Source organism: Lissotriton vulgaris, chromosome 3_1 (assembly GCF_964263255.1).
Source record: "Lissotriton vulgaris chromosome 3_1, aLisVul1.2, whole genome shotgun sequence".
Lineage (NCBI taxonomy): Eukaryota > Metazoa > Chordata > Amphibia > Caudata > Salamandridae > Lissotriton > Lissotriton vulgaris.
The window spans coordinates 1,508,394,641-1,508,416,051 of NC_141689.1; the positions used below are offsets into that span (position 1 = coordinate 1,508,394,641).

The window sequence follows — 21,411 nt, forward strand, 5'->3', positions numbered from 1 at the left end:
TTGCCAGCATCTGATTGGTGTTGACGAAAGGGTGCTGCGGTTGGACTGCCGTGGAGGCGATGGCCGAAGTCTACACTCTGTATGGCTGAATATGAATTCCTCTGTGATTGGCTAACGTAGAACGGGCCCGGACACAGTTGTTGAATCTATTGGCTGCGGTTTCGTTGCTTGGCTAGGTGCCTCGCGCATGCTGCGCACTACTCTGATAGGAAAAGAGGAGGGTAGTTTAGGAGAGCGGAGACCAGTCAGCAGCCAGCTGCAGCGGGAGCAGCACGAACGGAGCAGGAGCCGCCGCCGCGGAGTTCACCGCTTCTAAAGTAACAAGGGGAGAGGTAACGACCGCAGTGTCTATTTTACACAATATGGCCTTTGGTGGATTGGTCTTTATTTTGTGTGGTGTACCTTTTTATCGGCATTACACATTTTTTCTCAGTGGTGGGTGTGGCTCCGACACATTGACTTGTTTTAAATAATCTGTAGACGATCCTTGAATTGTGTATTGCTACAGCAATGCCCCGCAGCTCATAAGGTGGATTCCCAGGTCTTGGGGGGCGTGGGTGACTAGCAATGACCTCGAATGGGGCGGCCCCGCTGTGCTTGAAACCCCTTCCTTGGCAAGCCTTCTAGTGACGTCACGAGCCATTGTTACTGCTGCGTTCCCATTGGCCTGCGGCAAGGCTCCTCAGCGGACCTGTGCTCGCCGCGCGCGTTCATGCACAGCTGAGAAGGAACAGGTCACCCCTCTGCTTTCACCGCGAGGAGGGTTCAAGTTCATCTTTAGTGCATGACACATCGGTGATGCATGTTTACACATCATCAGTCACTACCAAGCCCCCTGTTTGCACGATGCATGGCTCATCGGTGATACATGTGTATACATCATCAGACAGTAGCTTGATGGGGTGAATCCTTGCGAGTAAAGTGGCTTACGCTATTAATGAACTTGCTACCGACTCTTGTGTTTAATCTCCAGTCCGGTGGTGGGGGGGATGGGGGTGTTGTAAATCGCACTTTCGTAGACCGATGCATATCTCGTAAGTGTCGGGGTATATTATGGGGAATGTAGGTCAGATAGACAGTGCTCTAGCTGCAGATCTCTTAATCTCCAGTCGCAGGCTCCCGTTATGAAAGCTTAGCTTCAAGGTGTTATCTCCCTTCTGTAGAGCATTACATGAAATCTGCAAGTTCCAGGTATGTGACCTTGTAAGGTAACTCAATGAACCCGTACACATGTTTCCGAAATTGTCACTGTACGTGTAATCAGACCGACCTACAGGAAGAGTTTACGCGATTGAAATTCTTTAAGATTTCTGATTATTCTTTAGCCAACTGGCAACATGACGGGCAACGTTTGTGTGTTGTTTTTCCTAATGTGCCATAGGATCTAGAGAATTCTACTGGAAATCTGTAAGGTCAGTTTAGACGATCCAGTGAATCATTTTTCAAGTTCAGCGAAATTATATTTGTTTAATATAAAAAAATAAAAAGGCAAGTGAGCGAGAGCAACGTAAATCCGAGTGATATCTGTTATGTTTAGTAATATGGGCTAGGAAAAGAGTTTGCAAGTACTTAACTGGAAGAGATTTACCATCTCTCCAAGGATGAATGTTTGCCACGTACAGCACAACTCTCTTGGACCGGAAGAAGGCCTGAACTAGCATCAAGTTTCTATAAAGCGCACAGGTCAGTCAGCCCCATGGAACTGGAATCTGAGCTGAATGTGGTGGACAGTTTCTTTTATACATTTGCCGCCGTACGTCTTACATTTGCATATTTAATAAAGCATTTGCTTAAGCACAACAATATATCAACAAGCATTTGCAATGCCATTGGCTTCGCATTTGCGAGAGTTTGAGCTATTGGCATTGTAAATGTCAATGCCTTTAATTTATGTGTTTTGAAAACCTGCAGGAGGGGCATAAACGCACACTTGAACTTATATTATAGTCCTTGCTTACACGAAGCAAAGCTGGCAGTAACTGCTTCTCTTTTACAGCCAGTCTGTGGTGCTGAGTGATGTTGAGTAGGTGCTGTGCTGAGGAAGTGGTGTGCTGATGCTGAGGTGGGGCTGCGTTGGAGGTGGTGCACTGATGCTGAAATAGTGCTAAGCAGTGCAGATGTTAACGTGGTGCTGCTATGATGCTGAGTTGGTGAGGCATTGAAGAGGAGGTGGTGCTGTGTAGATGCTGAGAAGGTGCTCATACTAAAGTATACAAGAGGTCGTATGCTTACGCTCGACCTAAAAAGTGATACTTTATGCAAAAACAGATAAATACGCTTTTGTGGATTGCGACTCGTGCCCATGTTATTTGTTGTGCTTCCACACCACCGCTTGTACTACTGGTTGTCCATTGCTTGTCTCTGAAGCCTACCTGTCTACTGCTCTACAAAGCCTAATCTCCCACCTATCCTGTGCCTCTGTATTACGTTGTCTACATATTTTCTCAGAGATGTCTTCTTAATGCGAGCATGTACCTTTTTCATTTCTGCTGTGTCCAATTATATTTATTTGTTCTACCAAAGCTCATGTTTATTGCCCTCCCCCTCTGGTCCAGACTCTATTTGCGTTTTCTGTGCTACCAGTTTAGGCCTGTATTTCTCATTTAATATGTATGTCTGTACACTACTTTCTGCTAATGCTTGCAATGGCCTGAGTGGGCCTTCTTCATTATCTAAATTTACTATAACAATTGTCTGACATTTGTGGATTATAAAAGGAATTAAAGGTCAGTTTCTTTCAGCAAAGAGGCACAAGCGCTGCGGTTAGACGATCAGGTTACACCCTTCACCGCCGGAAGTTTCAGCTGCAAGGTGGCGCTATATGCCGACGATTTGCTAATTTACACAAGCAGTCCGGCTGAGGTCTTCCCTAGAGTGGAAGAGATAATGAAAGACTTCGGTAAACACTCTGGGTACTTGATAAATAACCAAAAAACTGAAATAATGTGCTGGGGCATAGATAATTGGGGGGGAGCCCATAACACTCAGTTTAGATACTTAGGCATAATAATACCACCAGACCTCAATACTGTAGCATTGATCAATATAAAAAAAAGTGGCCAAGGATATCGACCACCTCCTTCTGAGGTGGCAGAACCTCCAGCTTACAATCTATGGTCGGATCAACCTGGTCAAAATGGTGATTTTACCAAAATTAACATACCTTTTTAATATGATACCATTCACTTTTCCACAAAAGGTCTTAGCCAGAATCCAAGGGAAAATTGGTAGCTTCATATGGGCAAATAAAAACTCAAGGATCTCTTGAAAAAAGCTGAAAAGAAGGTTGCTAAAGGGAGGTCTTGCGCTCCCTGACATTATCCGGTATGCTTTTTCCTTCCAACTGAAAAACATTAGATGCCTCCTTACTAGTCCCGATGATTCCAACTATGGGCGGATATTGAAAACAATGGTGGCCCAAGAGGGGGGCGGACCCGGCTTCCTTTACAAATTTGGCGCGCCAACATTTTATAAAAAGATACGTCTCAAGATACTGGAACATGCACTTTTTGTATGGACCAGAGTCACAGGGAGATGGGGTATAAAGTACTACTCAGCTCGTGCCCCAATTTGGGACTCCCCGGGCCTGCCAACATGCTTTAAGGACAGTCTTTCTCTTCCCATCAGGAGAGCAGGTATAACGGTATGGGCAGATATAGTAACATCAGAGGGAGTTCTCCCATGGGAGGTCCTGAGAACGAAGATAGGGGATTCTTTCTCTAGATTTAAGTATATGCAGATCTGTTCTTGGTTTGCCGCTGAGAGAGAGAACTTCGGTGGGAATTGGGATATAGAGTCTGTACTTCAATCCCCTTGCCCAATGAAGAAGGAAGTGGGAATGTGGTATGGGAAAATGTTGCAGGAGGAGGAAACCGCATCCCCCCCATTGTATCAAAATCTGGAATGCCTCAGGGCTGGAGGAGATATCGGCTGCTCTCTACGATAGATCTCTCCAAACCTTGTATAAATATGTCAGATCAGGCTCCCTGAAGAAGAACCACTATTTTACCATCAACAGGCTCTATTGCACCCCAAAACAAAATTGCAAAGTTTGTGACTCACCCTCCATCGTGTCCAAGATGTGGGGTGGTGGAAGCAGACGACATACATCTTTTTTATGACTGTCCTTCTTTGGGTTCTTTTTGGTCTATGGTTGAGAAAGCCTTAGATGGCATTTTTAAAACACAAGGGTCCTTGACGTTAAATTTAGTTAGTCATTTTTGGGATGGATATTCAGCTTCTTAGTTTATTAAGGGGGGCACAAGTGGCTTTATTTTTTAACCTTATCATAGTAGCGCGTAGGGAGATTTGCAAACTCTGGAAAGACACCAACCCTCCTACTTATGAAAACTGGTTACGGGCGGCTTTGAGCACTGCACGGTTAGAATATAATTTGGCACAATGAGTAAATAGCACCATATGGGATCCTTTATTAGACTGGGGAAGACTAATGAGGCTGGTCTAATGCCTGGCTGTCCCATGATTACATCAGGCCTCGGTATAAAGAAGCAGGGCGGGCATGCCCAGGCTATTGCAAGAACGCCAACCCCGGGTGCCCACGACGACGACGAGAAAGTTTATTTGCACAGCTTTTGGTGGAATCAGGACATAAAAAAAAAGTGATACTTTATGCAAAAACAGATAATCACGCTTTTGTGGATTGCGGCTCGTGCCCATGTTATTTGTTGTGCTTCCACACCACCACTTGTACTACTGGTTGTCCATTGCTTGTCTCTGAAGCCTAGCAATGCTCTACTCCCTACCTGTCTACTGCTCTACAAAGCCTAATCTCCCACCTATCCTGTGCCTCTGTATTACTTTGTCTACATATTTTCTCAGAGATGTCTTCTTAATGCGAGCATGTACCTTTTCATTTCTGCTGTGTCCAATTATATTTCTTTGTTCTACCAAAGCTCATGTTTACTGCCCTCCCCCTCTGGTCCAGACTCTATTTGCGTTTTCTGTGCTACCAGTTTAGGCCTGTATTTCTTATTTAATATGTACGTCTGTACACTACTTTCTGCTAATGCTTGCAATGGCCTGAGTGGGCCTTCTTCATTATCTAAATTTACTATAACAATTGTCTGCCATTTGTGGATTATAAAAGGAATTAAAGGTCAGTTTCTTTCAGCAAAGAGGGAGGTATCGTTTCGTATAAACACTGGTCTCTGTGAGTATGAGTAGATAAAGAACAAGATGTGCCCAAATACCTTTTGACTTTAGGCACCTTTATCCGGGCAAGTGACAACTCAGACTAAAAGGATTGCTTTACGTGAGACATTTAAAGGTGGACTCTTGTTTGGGCAAAAAGAGTCCAGTGCACTCTGGTGACCTTGCACTGCATGAGTCTTCGTACAGTGCATGCACACTTGATGTACGGAGGGGGGCCCTCCGTTTAATCCAGTGTCGGCTTCACTCAGTACAGTTAGTACAAATTAATGTAACCATTACAGAACCCGGCCCTGGAATCTGGACATGCTGTAACTGAATTCCAGTTAATTTCTAATGTATACCAGCTCTGGGGAGTGCAGAGGAAGGGGAGTGGGGATATGTAAAATTATTAACAGGAGTTTACGGAGGGGAGGGAGGGTCACAGTGCTGGGGAGAAGCTTGCATGGAGGTTAGATAGTGATATGGTGTTAAGATTTATAACCTAGTTTAATGGACTTTAGCAGGTTCATAAGTTAGTTTATTGCAGCCTAAAATATTACATTGGTGCATCCTTGCCGCACAGTGACATCGTTTAATGCATACTTGCCAATTATACTAATACATCCTTCAGGATCTGTGACATCTTTTAATGCTGTCTTGCATCTTATAAAAACTCATACTTGCAGATATATAATGCGTCTAACAGATCTTACACCCCTTTTCAGTCATTGATGCTGCAGCATGTACTGAGGCGGACTGGAACATAGAGGTTGTTTAGCTTGAATTTTCCTATCGGCTTGTCATTAGTCTCTGTTTGTTTGACTAGCCTTAGTTCGTAATAAGAAAGTGATATGGATCATTCAAGACTTGCATGTGACTACTTCCTCATGTAGCCTTTCTCACAATAATTCTCGACACATACACTGTTAGGCAGTGTAAGGGACATTATGTACTAACCAGAGAGTAATGATTGCCATTGAGCACTCTCGTTTCAGAGGGGAGGTATTCGGTGGACAGGAGACCAGATGGCATAGGACAGGATTCCCCCAGTTGTGGTTTGCCTGGGCCAGTGCTGTTGCTGTTTTTCTATTTGTATCATTCAAGCCTACCTATTATTTTTGAAGCTACAATATCAGACGTCTACGTTTGACACAGGTTTCCTCCTGGAGCTCAGGAATGCTACAGTTATTTGAGGCTGCATATTTTTAGGTCGAGCAGACCTAAAAAGCAGGCGAAGCCTGCTTTTCTGCGAAGACATCTTTTGCTGGCGTGTCTGGAGGAATGTGAGACAGCGATCGCCCATGCGCTTCGCTGTCTCAGATTCCTCCTCGAGGGCGAGCACGTCGCCGTGCACATCCCCTTCCTCGCATTCTATCTCAATCACACACAGTCACGCATGCGCACACACATTCCCTCGCGCACACACGCACACGCGCACACACTCCCTCCCCCCTCCCCCAGGCATACACACAGGCAGGCATGGAGTCCCCTACGGGAGCCTCTAAATTCACATCAGCCCTGGGCCCCACTCACCGGCTGCTCTCTTCCGACGGGGCTCCTCTCGCGCTCTGCTCCTCACGGCGCGTCTCCTCTTCTGGATCGGGGCTCCCTCAGGTCAGAGGAGCCCCGCAACAGGCGCCACACTCCTCCTTCTCCCCGGGCCCCCTCCTGGGGACCCGGGCTACCCAGGACCGGCAGGGTGCTCCATGCGCCGGCAGGCCTTCTTCTCCCGGACATCAGGAGGCGGGACTTCCGGTCGGCTGTGAGCGGATTGGCCGGCCGGGCAAGAGCTTCCGGGTCGCCGCGGGCAGCGCGGCGGCCCGTTTTTCATGTTTTTTTTTTTTTCAGGAGGCGTGCGTCGGAATCGGGGGTTAGCGGGTTCTTGACTTTGTTTGACTGGGCATTAGCAGAGTGCATGCTGTAGGCGTTTTATGGGAAACGCGCTTCCCGAACGCTCTATCTGGGGTTGCTGTTAAAGGCATTTCACCTTTTTTTCAGACGTGTACTGCTCACATTTGGGGTACGCATGTGTCTGTATTCAGTATGAGAAATGGCTAGTGTGTGCGCGCAACGGATAAAAGGGGGTGGGGTGAACGGGGGCTGCCTCGGATTAAGCATGCTCTATCTTTGTATACTCCTCTCTCCGCCGTGGGCTCTCGTCTCCCTGTCACTCCTTTCATCATATGCTCTGTCCCCTCATACTCTTCCACCACTGTCCGTGGCGGGCTCATCTCTCCTCTCCCTGTTTCCTCCCTTCATCACATGCTCTATCTTCTCATACTCATCCTCTGTCCATAGCGCCCTCTGTCTCTCGGCTCCCTGTCCCTCCTTTCATCACATGCTCTGTCTCCTCGTACTCTTCCTCTCTCCGTCGTGGGATCTGTCTCCTCTCTCCCTGTCTCCTCCTTTCATCACATGCTCAATCTTCTCATACTCTTCCTCTGTCCATAGTGCCCTCTGTCTCTCGTCCCTCGTGTTCAGGAGCTGTCTGTCGTGTCCCTCTCTGTCCATCCACTCCTCGCAGGATCTGTAATGCCTGGCTGTATAGCGCCTAGATAGCTCGAGCTATATTAGTGGCTCTCCACACCTACACACATTGTAGAAGGGTGAGGTGAGGGGGGGGGGGTTCTGCGGCTCAGTGAGGAGCTTAATGCGTGTAGCAAACTGCGAGAGCGGGGTCACGTGACAGGCAGATAGGGGTTCCAGTGTGTAATTCTGGAAGGTGCTACAGAGCCAGTACCCATCAGATGTCCAGACTGACTGCTGCGAACCGTCAGTAGGCTGGTGGGGCTTATGGTATTGTAAATAACAATGCCTTTTCATATTTGTAAAGTAAACCTTGATCAGCGTGAACTATCATAGCTATTTTATTTTATTTTTTGCATTCTATGGGGATTACAGGAAGTATAGAATCTTTTTCCATTTTTCTACCCGTTTACAATTTTTTTTTCTTTTGGTTTCCGATTTTCGCTAGGCTGTTTGTGATATTTTTGCAGCAGACAACACAAGACAACATGGATGTATTCGGTTTATGAGAAGTGTGATGGTATGACTTTGTATTATAAGCTATAAAATACCTTCTGCCATACAGTAAAGGGTATTAAGTCACCTCTGAGTTTCATGCTCTTATAAAGGAACTTGGCCTTCCGTATCGCTCATATGCACAGAATATGCCTCAAACAAATGTCTGTATAAAAATTATAAATTATGGACAGTACTAATTAGATTTTAGGTTGCTTTTTCGACACACTTCTGCTGTTTCTATGCCTTGTAATTGAAAGTTACTACCAAAGCCAGTTTAATGTTACTGAACTGACTGACCTCAGAATGATGAAAGGCTAAATTGGCCTTAGCAGGATTCAAAAGTGTAAACTGCTTGCTATCTACAAGTCGTGAGTGGACATCTAGGGACTCGCAAGCATACGTTTCATTTTTGCACACCATAATTTCACAAGTTTTTTTGGTCCCCATGGTTCAAAGTTGTTTTACTCATTAAAAAAAGGCAATATATGCATTTACCACAGCAATGACATCTGCAAAGGCAGTCTATTTACTACCTTGAAAAGAGGATCTCCTAGGGTGAACATTCCAATTAACCAGTTACATATGGTCCCTACTGGGTCCAAATGCAGACCCCTCGAGATTGGACAGCTAATAAACAGAAAGGGAGAAAATTCCAAGTGATCTGACGCAACCGATAGTTCGTGTCTAATTGTTCAGTTCTAATTCCAGCCGAGTGTTTGATTTAACCAGTAGAATGTAATGTTGTTTGTTCTGTGCATGAGAATTTCAGATCACCTTGTGGGTAACGAGTTTTGGAGTGTTCAAAACATTTTTGTGCGTTGTGATAATTTTGGCTGATTCTTGTTAACACAAGCTGGCGATGTTTAAAAATCTCTGTCTTGCCCCACACTCCGTCCCTCGCCCCACACTCCGTCCCTCGCCCCACACTCCGTCCCTCGCCCCACACTCTGTCCCTCGCCCCACACTCTGTCCCTCGCCCCACACTCTGTCCCTCGCCCCACACTCTGTCCCTCGCCCCACACTCTGTCCCTCGCCCCACACTCTGTCCCTCGCCCCACACTCTGTCCCTCGCCCCACACTCTGTCCCTCGCCCCACACTCTGTCCCTCGCCCCACACTCTGTCCCTCGCCCCACACTCTGTCCCTCGCCCCACACTCTGTCCCTCGCCCCACACTCTGTCCCTCGCCCCACACTCTGTCCCTCGCCCCACACTCTGTCCCTCGCCCCACACTCTGTCCCTCGCCCCACACTCTGTCCCTCGCCCCACACTCTGTCCCTCGCCCCACACTCTGTCCCTCGCCCCACACTCTGTCCCTCGCCCCACACTCTGTCCCTCGCCCCACACTCTGTCCCTCGCCCCACACTCTGTCCCTCGCCCCACACTCCCTCCCTCGCCCCACACTCCCTCCCTCGCCCCACACTCCCTCCCTCGCCCCACACTCCCTCCCTCGCCCCACACTCCCTCCCTCGCCCCACACTCCCTCCCTCGCCCCACACTCCCTCCCTCGCCCCACACTCCCTGCAAATGCTTGTTCTAATTTGGCTGACATATTGTGGACCAGGCGTAAGTTAAGCTGGTTCGTACCTGCTGCTGGTTTCCTGGCCCAGTGTCAACCACTTCATAACATTTCCTTGATTCCGCGGCACTACTACTTCTAATAATGCTTACATCTTTTGTATGTAGGTTAGTGTCTCATCGAGCAGAGTAGTGTCTACCACTGACCATAACTAGAATAGTGAAATCTGTAATAAAATGCTCATCACCAGATTGTCTAAGCGGATGGTTGAGCAACTTGGACTCATTAACGGGAGATCCTCATCTAGCAACACTTATCAAGTAGCCCAAATAAAGTTTGGTAGATCTTCCGTTATTGGCAAGGATTTGATCGGCATTGGCATAAAGAGCTTTCAGATACAATTGAGATTTTCTGTGCTTTCCTCTTGTGTGTTCTGGATGAAAGAATCATTTAAAAGAATTGTTAAGGTACTTTTATATTTAAAAAAAAAAAAACTTTATTATAGGTAGAAAAGATAAGTGTCTCTTTCCTTCATTGGTGCCTGAAAGGGAAATTTTGCATGGTTGCTCCTATCACTATTCTTGCTTGCAGGAGCTGTGGAGCCAGTGAGAGGGTCAATGAGGATGATGCATTTAAGTGAGGTAGTAAGCTATAGGAAAGAGGAGCACAGCGCTTTTTGTATGAGGTCTAATGTCTAATGCACATATTCAATGAGCTTTTTCTATATTAAAATTATGGGAGATAGCCATGGAACAGCATGACTTTTTTACTTTCGAAAACTCTTAATTCCTTTTAAAATAGTCTAATTTTCAGACCTTTCTCCAACAAGACCATACAATCTATCAATCAAAATGAGCTTTATTCGACTTTGGAAAGTTAAAATCATAAAAGCATACGCATAATCCAACAATACATTATCATACATTACATAAAAATACTCATTTATGGGCAACTATCATTGTAAAAACTTTTAAAAAGATTAAGCTAATTATTTGGGGAATTTTATTCTTCCCTTTAGTAGGGATTCCAGAACATATCCCCCCACAGATCAGATGTTAACAACTTTTCTTGTCCTCAAGGCATTCTTTAGGAAGCCCACCATAGACCCAATACAGTAGTAATTTTCAAGCATCTGTAGATGTATGAAAGCAGTGCAACATTGTCTCTATCCGTCCTGCTTTAATGGTGGTATTAACCATCTTCTCCTCTCTCTATTATACAGCTTACAGAATAAAACTACATGCATAGTGCTTATTCTAGACACTTTATCACAGGGGCACTGACATAACTCTCTTGACCAGTCATTTACAATTGGATATGAGGTTAGATGATGGAAATTCCCAAACCTAAATCTGGTCAGAAGATACCTGTCGTAACCACCCTCAACACAAAGCAAATAGGGTTGAATATGAACAGTCGTGAGGGTCAGTTGGTGGCTAATCGCCGTGGGTTTATTCAGCTCTGATGCTAGTCTGTTTTCTTCTAGATGAGACATAACCATTTTTAAAAAATCTTTACGTTTTATAAGATTCATACAGTCGGGCTTGGTGTAATAGATTCCTGGCCCGTAAATTGCTATACTCACACACCTTGCTCAATATATTTTTAATAGAATTTCTGGTGGCCTTTTCCCCAATTTTTTTGAAAAGTTAAAAAGTGCTGCAATGGACTTCATGAAGAGTAGACCTAGCCTTTACTGCTGGTGCCCAAGAACAATTTCTGTCAAAGAGCACTCCCAGATAACTAAATGTGGGGGTAGTCACCACCTTGTTTCCCCCCGCCTGGAAGCTTCTGGTCTTATTTCTACTCGAACCACATGACATGACAAAACTCTTTTTGGCATTTCATTTTAGGCCAAGACTGTCCATATAACTTGTATAAAAAGAGAGGGCCCTTTGTAATCCTATTTGAGTGCGGGACATGAGGACGGCGTCATCCGCGTATAGGAGAGAAGCGATAGGGCGGGATTTTACTGATGGAGTGTCCCTAGTATTTGCCGCCAACTCCTGTTCTAAGGCATTCGTATATAAAGAGAACAGGAGTGGTGCCAGTACGCACCCCTGCTTTACGCCTCGTTCAACTTTAAATGAGGCGGTACACTCACCCTCGATGCCATAGCGGACCTTTGCGGTAGCTCCTATATGCAATTGTCTTAAAAACTGAATTAAAACGGGGTCAACTTTCAGTTCGTTTAAAATCCCCCATAGTTTCTCATGAACTACACAATCAAAGGCCGCTGAAAGGTCTACAAAGGCCAAATAAAAAATTCCTCCTTTTGCCCTAGTCTATTTATCAATTAAAATACTTAAATTCAAAATCTGCTCGTTTGTGCCTAAGCCAGCTCTAAAACCATATTGGACATCGCTTAAAATGTTATTTTCTTCGGTCCATCCCTGTAGTTTTTCTAGAACAATCCTGCCCGACACGTTCATCAAAGAATCCAACAAGGATATCGGGCAGTACGAAGCAGGTTTCTCGCGGTCACCCTTTTTTATTAGGGCTCGCCTATCACATTCCGCAAGGAATGCATAGGGGAGAATTTTAGTGGGCAAAATAAGTTCTCAAACCATCGGGCGGATTTCCGACAGTTCACGTGAACACAAGCACGCGCTTTTCCCTCGCTCCCGCGCCCTCCTGCCTCCGAGAGCTTCACTTCAAAGGGCTCCCCCACCCACTGCTTCACACTTCACGGCCGCCAGGCCGTGTCTCGCATTTCTCCTCCCTCCCTCCCCACAGCAATGCCAAGAGCTTGTTTACCATGGGGCCACTTCACTCAAAGTACAGGGGTGCCATGCTTGCTTTCAGCCTGGCACCCGCTTTAATGCAATCCTTTTCCCTGCTTGCTCCTTGATACAATACTCCCCGTCACGGAGCGCGTTACTAGGGTCGGCAAGATATGTGACCCATGGCCTCCCAGCGCATTGCTGTTCTTTACCTGGCCTACCAACGCCTTGTTTAAATTGCGGGTTTACCTACGTGCCCGACATAGCGCCAACTTGTAAATGTATAGATTTTTCAGGGCGCTTCGAACCAATATTCTTAAAGCACGCTGAAACAGAGTGCACCTTCGAGAAATTGTAAACAAACGCCAAATTCACCGTTTATCAACCACAATATTATCGTGCATAACAAGTTATACGATGCGCATCTGAAACCAAATCATGCCTTTGAGTTGAAAGTAAACAATAGATGTTAGTTACCATTTGCTACTTAACTGGAATAGTTTTAACATGCTCTGAAGATAAGAGGTGCAGCCTGACTGTAGAGATTCCACATGCAAAATCTCTCCCTCACCCTCCCTCTCCCTCTCCCATCCCCGCACTCTCGCCCTGCCTCTATCAATCTTATCGCCCTGCCTCTATCGATCGCATCACCTCAGCATCACTATGCACTACCACAGCATCACTGAATGCCACAGCATCAATCTGTGCAACCATTCAACAACAACGGATTCAAATATGTTCTCTCAATGTCTCAAACTTTATTACAAATGTCACAAAAATTTTTACTATTTCACTTCTGTTCTTGTATTTTCATCACAATAAAATACACTAAACCTAATCTTCCAAAAAGTTATTTACAAAAGTTTAAGCTATTGCCATTATAAATTATAATAACTTTTTTATTTAAGTATTAATTATTGAAAAATACAACCCATTGTTATTTTTAATATTAATACATCGGTCATGTAAATACAACACATATTACATTACAAATGCTATCGGTGTCACGTTTGCAAAAGTTAACACTATTGGCATTGTAAATGACAAAGTTATTAATTCCGCTATTTTCAAAACAAAAACATAAATAAAAAAATTGTCATTTACAATACTAATACCTTTAACTTTACTAATGCGAGCCCTATTGCATTGCAAATGCTTGATAAAAATGGGTACTATAATGGTTTCGGACCATGTAGTAATAAAACCTTTTTCGCAACACACTTGTAAAACTCTTGTTAAAATGGGACCCCATACCTCCAAATTAGATTTATATAAATCAATTGCTATCCCGTCAGGACCAGCAGCTTTGCCGCTCTTACTTGCTTTAACTGCCATAGCAACATCTTTAAGTGAAAAATCAAGTTTAATAGGTAAGAAGGGCTGTTGTGTAGTCTCTATTTCAGATCTCTCAGCCGCATCCTCATTTGGTTTCTGTCTTGCATAGACTTTAGAAAAAAAGTTTATCCAGACCTGTTCTTCTATTGCCAGCTCGATAGTAGGATCATCTATTTTGTTGCCAAGGAAAGGTGTGTTTACCGTGGCCCAAAATTTTATACTATCTTTAGACTCAGCTGCCTCGATAAGGTCCTTCCAGGCATTATCCTTCAGCTCCAGTAACCTATTTTTTCAAGCTTCCTGGTACAATTTTCTGCATTCCCTTATCACGGGCATGTCTCTTACCTCACTGTGTAATGCCTTCCTCAACCTACGATAACTTCTACTGCAGTTTTTATCAAACCATCCTTTTTTGAATTATGAGTGCCCTTGGAGTCTTTAAATAAAATAGTTCTAACCGCCTCAGTAATGTTTTGGAAAGCAGTTAAGACTTCATCATGGGTCGGGCTATCGCTTAGGCATTTTAGTATTGGATCTAGTGCCTTAACATTATATCGTTACTTAGTTTTGAGCTGTCCCTGCTTCCCCAGCGGATAGCATAACCATTTTTTTCCCTAGCGTTATATCCCGTACCCATGCTATCTTATTACCAATGTTACTACACTCCCCGCTTGGGGTTTTTATGGTCGCTGATAAAATTTTGATGGGTAAATAAGGCCTTCACATAACTCGCGTAACGATTTGCGATAATAATGAAATCAATAAGTGATTTCACTACTCTCCCTATAAATGTGTAATCAAACTCTACCATAGGCGTGCATAAGCGGTTGGAAAATCCCAGGTCGTGTTTAAACATGGCCTCATTAAACTAATCACCTTTTTGTAGTGTGTTGAAAATGAAATGAAGGGTCAAAATTATCTAAAGTTAGACAACACCTCCCGCCACCCACCAGTGGGCACAAGTTAGTATTGAAATCACCCGCCCAAATGGGTATGGTTTCAACGTTAGCCTTTAGTTCAGATTTGGCAATGTCTCGACTTAACTTTCCTAAAACAGAACCTAGATGGGCTATTTCGATAGTATTGTAAAAGTTTACGAGAAGCAGAGCATTATTACTATCCATCTGTATGAGGACCGTTTGATAAAACATTTCGTAACTAACCATCGCACTCTTGTGTGTTGTCAGCCGATTTGAAATGTATACACATAGTCCACCTTTTGGCCAGCCACTAGGGGGTTGGATCGCTGGATTATGGTATGTCTTAAACCCATTTATATGTATACTTTATATTGCCCAGGTCTCTTGTAGACACATGACATCCAATTTATCAATAAAGGTTAGCCACGCCTGGTCATTCCCCTTATTTTTTAGGCCTGCCACGTTCCAGAATAGGATTCTACATGTCCCTGCTGGGTTTTCTTTTGAAGACTGGGAACCACTGGTATTAACTGAGATGCTTTCCATTTCGACCTCAATATCTCTTTTCTGCGTGGTCTTGTTAGCAGTGTTATCAAGTATTAATGTATATCCGGATGCATGACAGCCCCTTGTGATTGGATGTCAATCAATCCCGTCCAAAGAAAGAGGGCCAAATCTATTTGACACAACTACAGGGTAAGCTGTTCCCGCCTGCTCCCACCTGACCTGTCGAAATTTCCAAAATGTTAAAGTTATGGGGCGGGTAGAAGAACCTCAAAGGGCGCACTTGAATGCTGCTATCAAATAGATTTGATCTATACTGTCTTGTTAGGACTTCCCTAACTAGGGCCGGTTCACCCAGCGAGAGCACTATACAGTCCCCTTTATAGGTTTTGTCACATTTGCCCATCCAGGCCACCCTCCTCACCATTTTGAAGCGGGCATTTTTTAGGCCTGTCCTTTTGTCCAGCCAGTTAATTGTTTTATCTCTCAATGTGGGCCAAGTTTCTTCAGTATCTACTGGTAGTTTAGGAACGTCGACTAAAATAATAGTGTAGGGTGTTGCCGCTGGAGGGAGATGTGTTTGTGTATTATCAGACTCCCCAGTAACATTTTTTTGCCCATCTGTTGGTATGTGTTCCAGCCCTTGGTTCAACCCTAATTTCTCGCCCTCCCCACCTGAAGTTTTAGGTAGTTCTTTCTTCTATCGGTGCATGGGTATTCACACAAGGGGAGGATGTAATTATTCGTTGGTCTTCGCAGTCACCCTGTCTACTGGCTACACCGGTTTTCTTGTTACTCAAAATAGTCGTAGTAGTACTAAGCCCTTCTGGTTGCACCATATTTCCCAGAGGTTTCTGATTTGGTGCGCCAATCCCTATTACGTTCTTCTGGTGGTCCCCAGGTAGTTTTCCTACATCGATTTTATTCTTGTCCAGCCTTAAACTAAGGGAATTAATTGATTGCAACATAGATACTACAAGGTCTTTTTATGGCTTGAAGTACCTCTGCTGCGTCACTAGTGACTGTAATTGCTATATTTCCCCCCTTAAGGCTGGCATGATCCCTTCTGGGTTTTGTTCCTACCCCCCTGTGTTTTCGCATACAGCCTTTTAGGCTGAGACTTGATGGATCTGCGGGTATTAGCTGGCACTGGATGGATTAATACTATATCCCCGGCGTTGTTGTTCACTACCGCTCCTTTGGGCAAAATACAACCCTTTTTCCTTATAGTTAACTGGTTTGTTTTCGCAGCATTGACTAAGATATCCTCAGCGATTTCCTGAACAGACCTGTTATTAATTTTGACACGACTGTCTAGGTCTAATAACTCATTACTCTCTGTTTCTACAAGACTTACTTCACATACACTTTGCTGGCCATAGCCTGTGGTTGTTGCGGGGACGAGATGACAGAATCATTACTTATTTTTTCCTCCACAGAAATGATTGGTCTCTCGATATCTCCCACAGCCCCGGTTAGGTAGTTCAATAAGGACATGTTGACTTTCCTATGTTTACTCAGAGCTTTAGATGTATGGCTCGCAGCTTGCTTTCTTTTCCCCATTTTGTGCAACCAATAAGAGATAAGACTCCCACAAGCACAACTCTGCACTACACAACCCCTTCGGTCCTGTTACCTCAATATGTCCCAGATGAAAAAACACTGCCTAAAACTTAGGAGTACAGCGCCCCTTAATAAATAGTCAATAATTTTAAAAGTTATAGATTAGGAATTTATAAAATCAAATAAATTTGCAAAAAGCTAAGAATGAACCAAGCGTGTGCAAAGTACAAAGTGCAAATAGCAATGTCCAAGTTGGCTAGCAGCCTATAGTCTCTTAAGTGCAAAGATAAGCTTAAATTTTGACGCTTCAGTGCAATATCATGAAGTGACAGGGATCCAAATGTTAAAGATATCCAAGCCGCGGCAATATTACAGTACCTGACCCATTTTTTCAGGGGTAGTCCCCTGTCTGGGGAGTTAGGGGGGTGGATGGGCCCGGGCAGAGCCCACGCGCGTCCCACGCGCGGGAGCAGAGTCTGCGTTAAATGCGCTCCCCGGCGCAGGTGGTGACGCTGGGCCCGCATGGTAGCTTGGGGCTTGTGGTCCTCTCTGGCCCCGTCCGCTGGTTCAGGAAACAACAACCGGCAGATAAAATTAGACAGCAACTGACTCAAGAACATACATATCCTGCTGCATTGGTAACCAAGGGAAGAGAAGGAGAACAGAGTAGTCAATTGGCGGGCTGCCAGAGGGGCTTGGGTGGTTGGTATGCATTCAGAGGTTTCCTTTGGTGTCTTTGGGGGCGGTCGTGTCAGCACTAAGCAATGAATTGAATTGTTACAATAGTGGAAAAGGGGACCCATTTTTATTAGTACATTTCCCTTATTGTACTCTTTTGTAACTCTTCTAAAATTGAAGAAGCACCTATGGGCAGGGAGCATGGGTATACACCTAGGCTTTGCGTAACACGATACCTGCAAATTGTGTGGCGTCCCAGGTGCAAACTGTGCACCTAGTAAATGCTGATTGTGCAAATATTGGTATTTACTGGGTGTCTACATTGCGTCAGATTTCTCTTTGAATATTTCCAATTCCGGGAGAAGGTGGTGAAGATGCGTCATCCCAGTTCTAATGTGCTTAGAGAGCAGCATAGCATGGGTACTGTTGGTGCCGAGTTGACTTGGTGAAAATTAGCAAAGTAGAAATCTCTGTTTGTACAGTGTGCGTGCATTTTGGAACACCGACTTGGACTCATATGCTACTCGATATGTGCACACCACACAGGATCGAACCTTAACCTTTCAGAGGTTGTGGCAGCAAATATATATGAAATGCCCCGATAGATTATTTTTTAGTTTTAGAATCAACTTTAATAAATCCCAGACTACGTCCGCAGTTAACAAATGCCCATCTTCTTGCCCATTACTTCTACAAGCTATTTGAATAAAAGGCCATACATAGTACCATGCAGAGAAAAGCATATGTTGCTTAGTGTATTTGTAGTGCATCCCTATTACTAGCAATATCTGAAAGTTGATTTGGAAGCAGAAGGTACTTAAAACCTTAGGGACGTGTACAAAGCAATGGCAACCATACTATTCAAAGGCACTGGAAGTGGTGGTGGACAGAATGGACTAATGTGGTCTTGTTGAAGTGAAATAGGGATGCAAAACCTTCAACTTTTCATATTCGTTTTAATTAAATGCCTTCTGTTTTGAAGAGGGAAATAACTACACTTACACTGTCTTTTTTTATTTGTTGAAAACATATCCTGATGCTTGTCGTATTTTTGTTACCTACCTATCTGTTCGAATAATATATATTTCTCTTTTTTTCCAGTGCTTTTAAAACTTTCTTTTAATAGAACATCAAGCCTTCCTTCTTTGTTGCTCTCAGTGGAGTCTAGTAATGTCAACAGTTGTATTAGCACATCTGGTCAGAAATGGCGGGTCACAGGTGAGGAGAGGAGCACTGCTGACTTCCCGCTTGCTGCAAGACGAAAAACGTGCGGTTCCTGCTTGTCAGAGCTCCACCACTGAGCGCAGACCGTTTTCTTCCCGCTTTGATCCGGACAGCAGCGGCCGCCCGGCCACATGGGATTCGTTTGGCATCTGGGATAACCGCATAGATGAGCCCATTCTGCTACCAACAAGTATAAAGTACGGGAAGCTTATTCCCCATATCAGCCTGTCTAAGGTGGGATGCGCCACAGAGCTCGGGAAACGCAAAGAAAATGAGGACCGCTTTAACTATGACCAGCTCACTGAAGATGTGTTGTACTTTGCTGTTTTTGATGGGCATGGGGGCGCAGCAGCTGCGGATTTCTGTGACAAATACATGAAGGAGTACATTGGGTAAGGCTTGTAAAATAATACTGGGTTCCACAAATCCCGAGTCATTGTACCTTGATTTGGCCACCAATTCCATTGGGGGTGGGGGGGGGGGGGGGTGGACTTCTCATTACTGTTATGTTTGCTCTTCTGAGATTAAATGAGTACAACGTGATTGCTGTTAGCTTTTCATTTTAGTGCATGACCATACATTTTACCTGAGGCTAAGAGCAGTGCGTACTTTGTGCTTTAGAGATGAAGGAAAGCTTCAGTATCCACTGAACATGTGCAGTAGGTTACACGTGGATCTATCCACAGCGTGATCATCCATTACATGTAGACTAGGTCAGACTTTGAAGGTTTCTGAAGCAAACCTACCTCACAGTGGCACTTGAAGGACACGAGTGACCGAAGATATTGCTGATGGCCAATTATAGAGCAGGTCACAAACACTTTCACTGAAAATGCAGCCCCATTTTGAGTCTGGTGTTTATCTCTGTTTCCAACGGCCACATTAAATGCTGCTGTTCGTGCCATTACTAAAATCAATTCAATCCCGCTCCCTACCGCGATTTTAAGACTTCTTTTTTTAATATTTATATTTAGTGAAGCTCATTTTACTAGTGCCCACTATTTGCGATATTGTCAACGAAGTTGTAAAAATTGTTTGGATTGCACTAATCTAATCCCCCACCCCCTTTTTTTTTTTTTTTTTTTTTTTCCTTTTCCAGAAAACTTCTGGCACAAGAGGAAAACTTAGAAAAGGTGTTGATGAAATCTTTTGTGGACATAGATAAAGCGTTTGCCAGACACATGCGCACAACAGTCGATGGTAGGTAGAATGGCTGCTCTCTGGCAGAATGTTATACTTCTTACTTGGAGGTTTAAATTACAGCAGATGTGTTAGCTGGGGAGTAAGATATCAAAACCTGCTAGTCAGTCTTTTGTTTATGTAATGCAACTGATCATTCCCTTTCCAAAGAAAGAGATGCACTTTCTGGCCATTCCGTTAACTAACTTTTTTTTGTATCGAGAGTATTATTTATTATGTGCTGTTTATTGTAAAAATTAAAATGTTCCATAGCTGGGCGACATAATAGTCCAGGTTGTATGTGTTCTTGTTAGGCTGTATTGTGGTCCAGTTGGTGATGTGATTGTTTCTGTCATTAACGCTTATAAATCTCTGATTTGAACACATTACATCAAAATGTATATTGTCTTCATTTTAGTTCAGCTATGACCCACTCGATCCTCGTTTTTACCAGCTCTGGCACACTTTTTTCACTAGCCCCTTAAAATACATAGATCTCTCTTCTAGACCATAGTCTTGAGCTAGTGGCTTTATGGGGTTTCTTTCGAGGCATGTGAGGATTCATCCATTACACCTCACTTCTTACCCATTCCAGATTACTACGTACTGTGCTAATGCATCTGCTGCCATTTAGGATGGATATAATCTTCTACAAAATTTGTTTTGCTCCTTTTTCAATAAAATATATTGATGGTGTCCCCTCTGTGCCATGTGAATCAAATGCAGCTTTTCCTAGGCTTTCAATTCTTACTGCGTGGACCACCCCACGACTTGCACTTGTCTATTCAGCCATTTAGCAACCTAGTGGCTACATTTGTACTAAAGATTTGCAGACCTACCTCCAGTTTACAATGGCGTTTTAGAAAGAAGACTGCGCTTTACATTGTTCATATTTTTATATATATATATATATATATATATATATATATATATATATATATATATATATATATATATTCAAAATAGGATTTCTGCTCCAATTTTACCAATGGAAATCATCCGGCACTCACAGGTATCGTTGGTTTCAGGCTTGTTTATTTTAGTTACAGCAGTTACATCAACGCGTTTCGGGAGTCAAGCTCCCTTGATCACGATGTTTTGCGTCGCCATTACGCCCTTCTTTAGTACATGGATGAGGTAGTAAAAATTGTAAAAGGACATACATAGGTCAGTTCAGTTATCTACAAATCTGGCGGCCATTTTAGCACATGTAAGTAAATGGGATATTGGTATAGCAAAAATATAAAAACACTTATTATTTCGCATAAAAGCCAGTATAAAAGTGAAAAAATATTAAAATCCTAAAAGACATGCTTAATACGATATTAAAACTCGATAAAAAGCATTTTTACAATTGTGTGCAAGTGCATAGGTTACAAACACAAAACGAGGTTCCACAATTATTCAGGCAAGTGCCTTATTTAAACAAATGAAACCTTTGAAAATTCTGGGATTATAACTTGCTATACCAACATATTTCACAATTAATTGCCATACAATCTAACCTTTTAAACGACTGAACCGTACCTTGATTAATTATGTGGCTATACTAGTCTGTTTTAATCCGAAATGGAAGTTTTACAATTGGTAACG

At 43.7% G+C, this 21,411-nt stretch overlaps 1 protein-coding gene across 1 annotated transcript in view; it reads left to right on the plus strand.

The window, feature by feature from the left end:
- Positions 1-204: 204 nt before the first annotated feature.
- The window catches only part of PPM1K (protein phosphatase, Mg2+/Mn2+ dependent 1K), a 69,653-nt gene continuing 48,446 nt past the window's right edge, over positions 205-21,411 (plus strand). Inside the window, exons 1-3 of the mRNA XM_086961964.1 lie at positions 205-332; positions 18,517-19,031; positions 19,739-19,839. Coding sequence (XP_086818090.1) covers positions 18,586-19,031; positions 19,739-19,839 — 547 coding nt within the window. The 5' untranslated portion in view covers positions 205-332; positions 18,517-18,585. The remainder of the gene's footprint in view (positions 333-18,516; positions 19,032-19,738; positions 19,840-21,411) is intronic.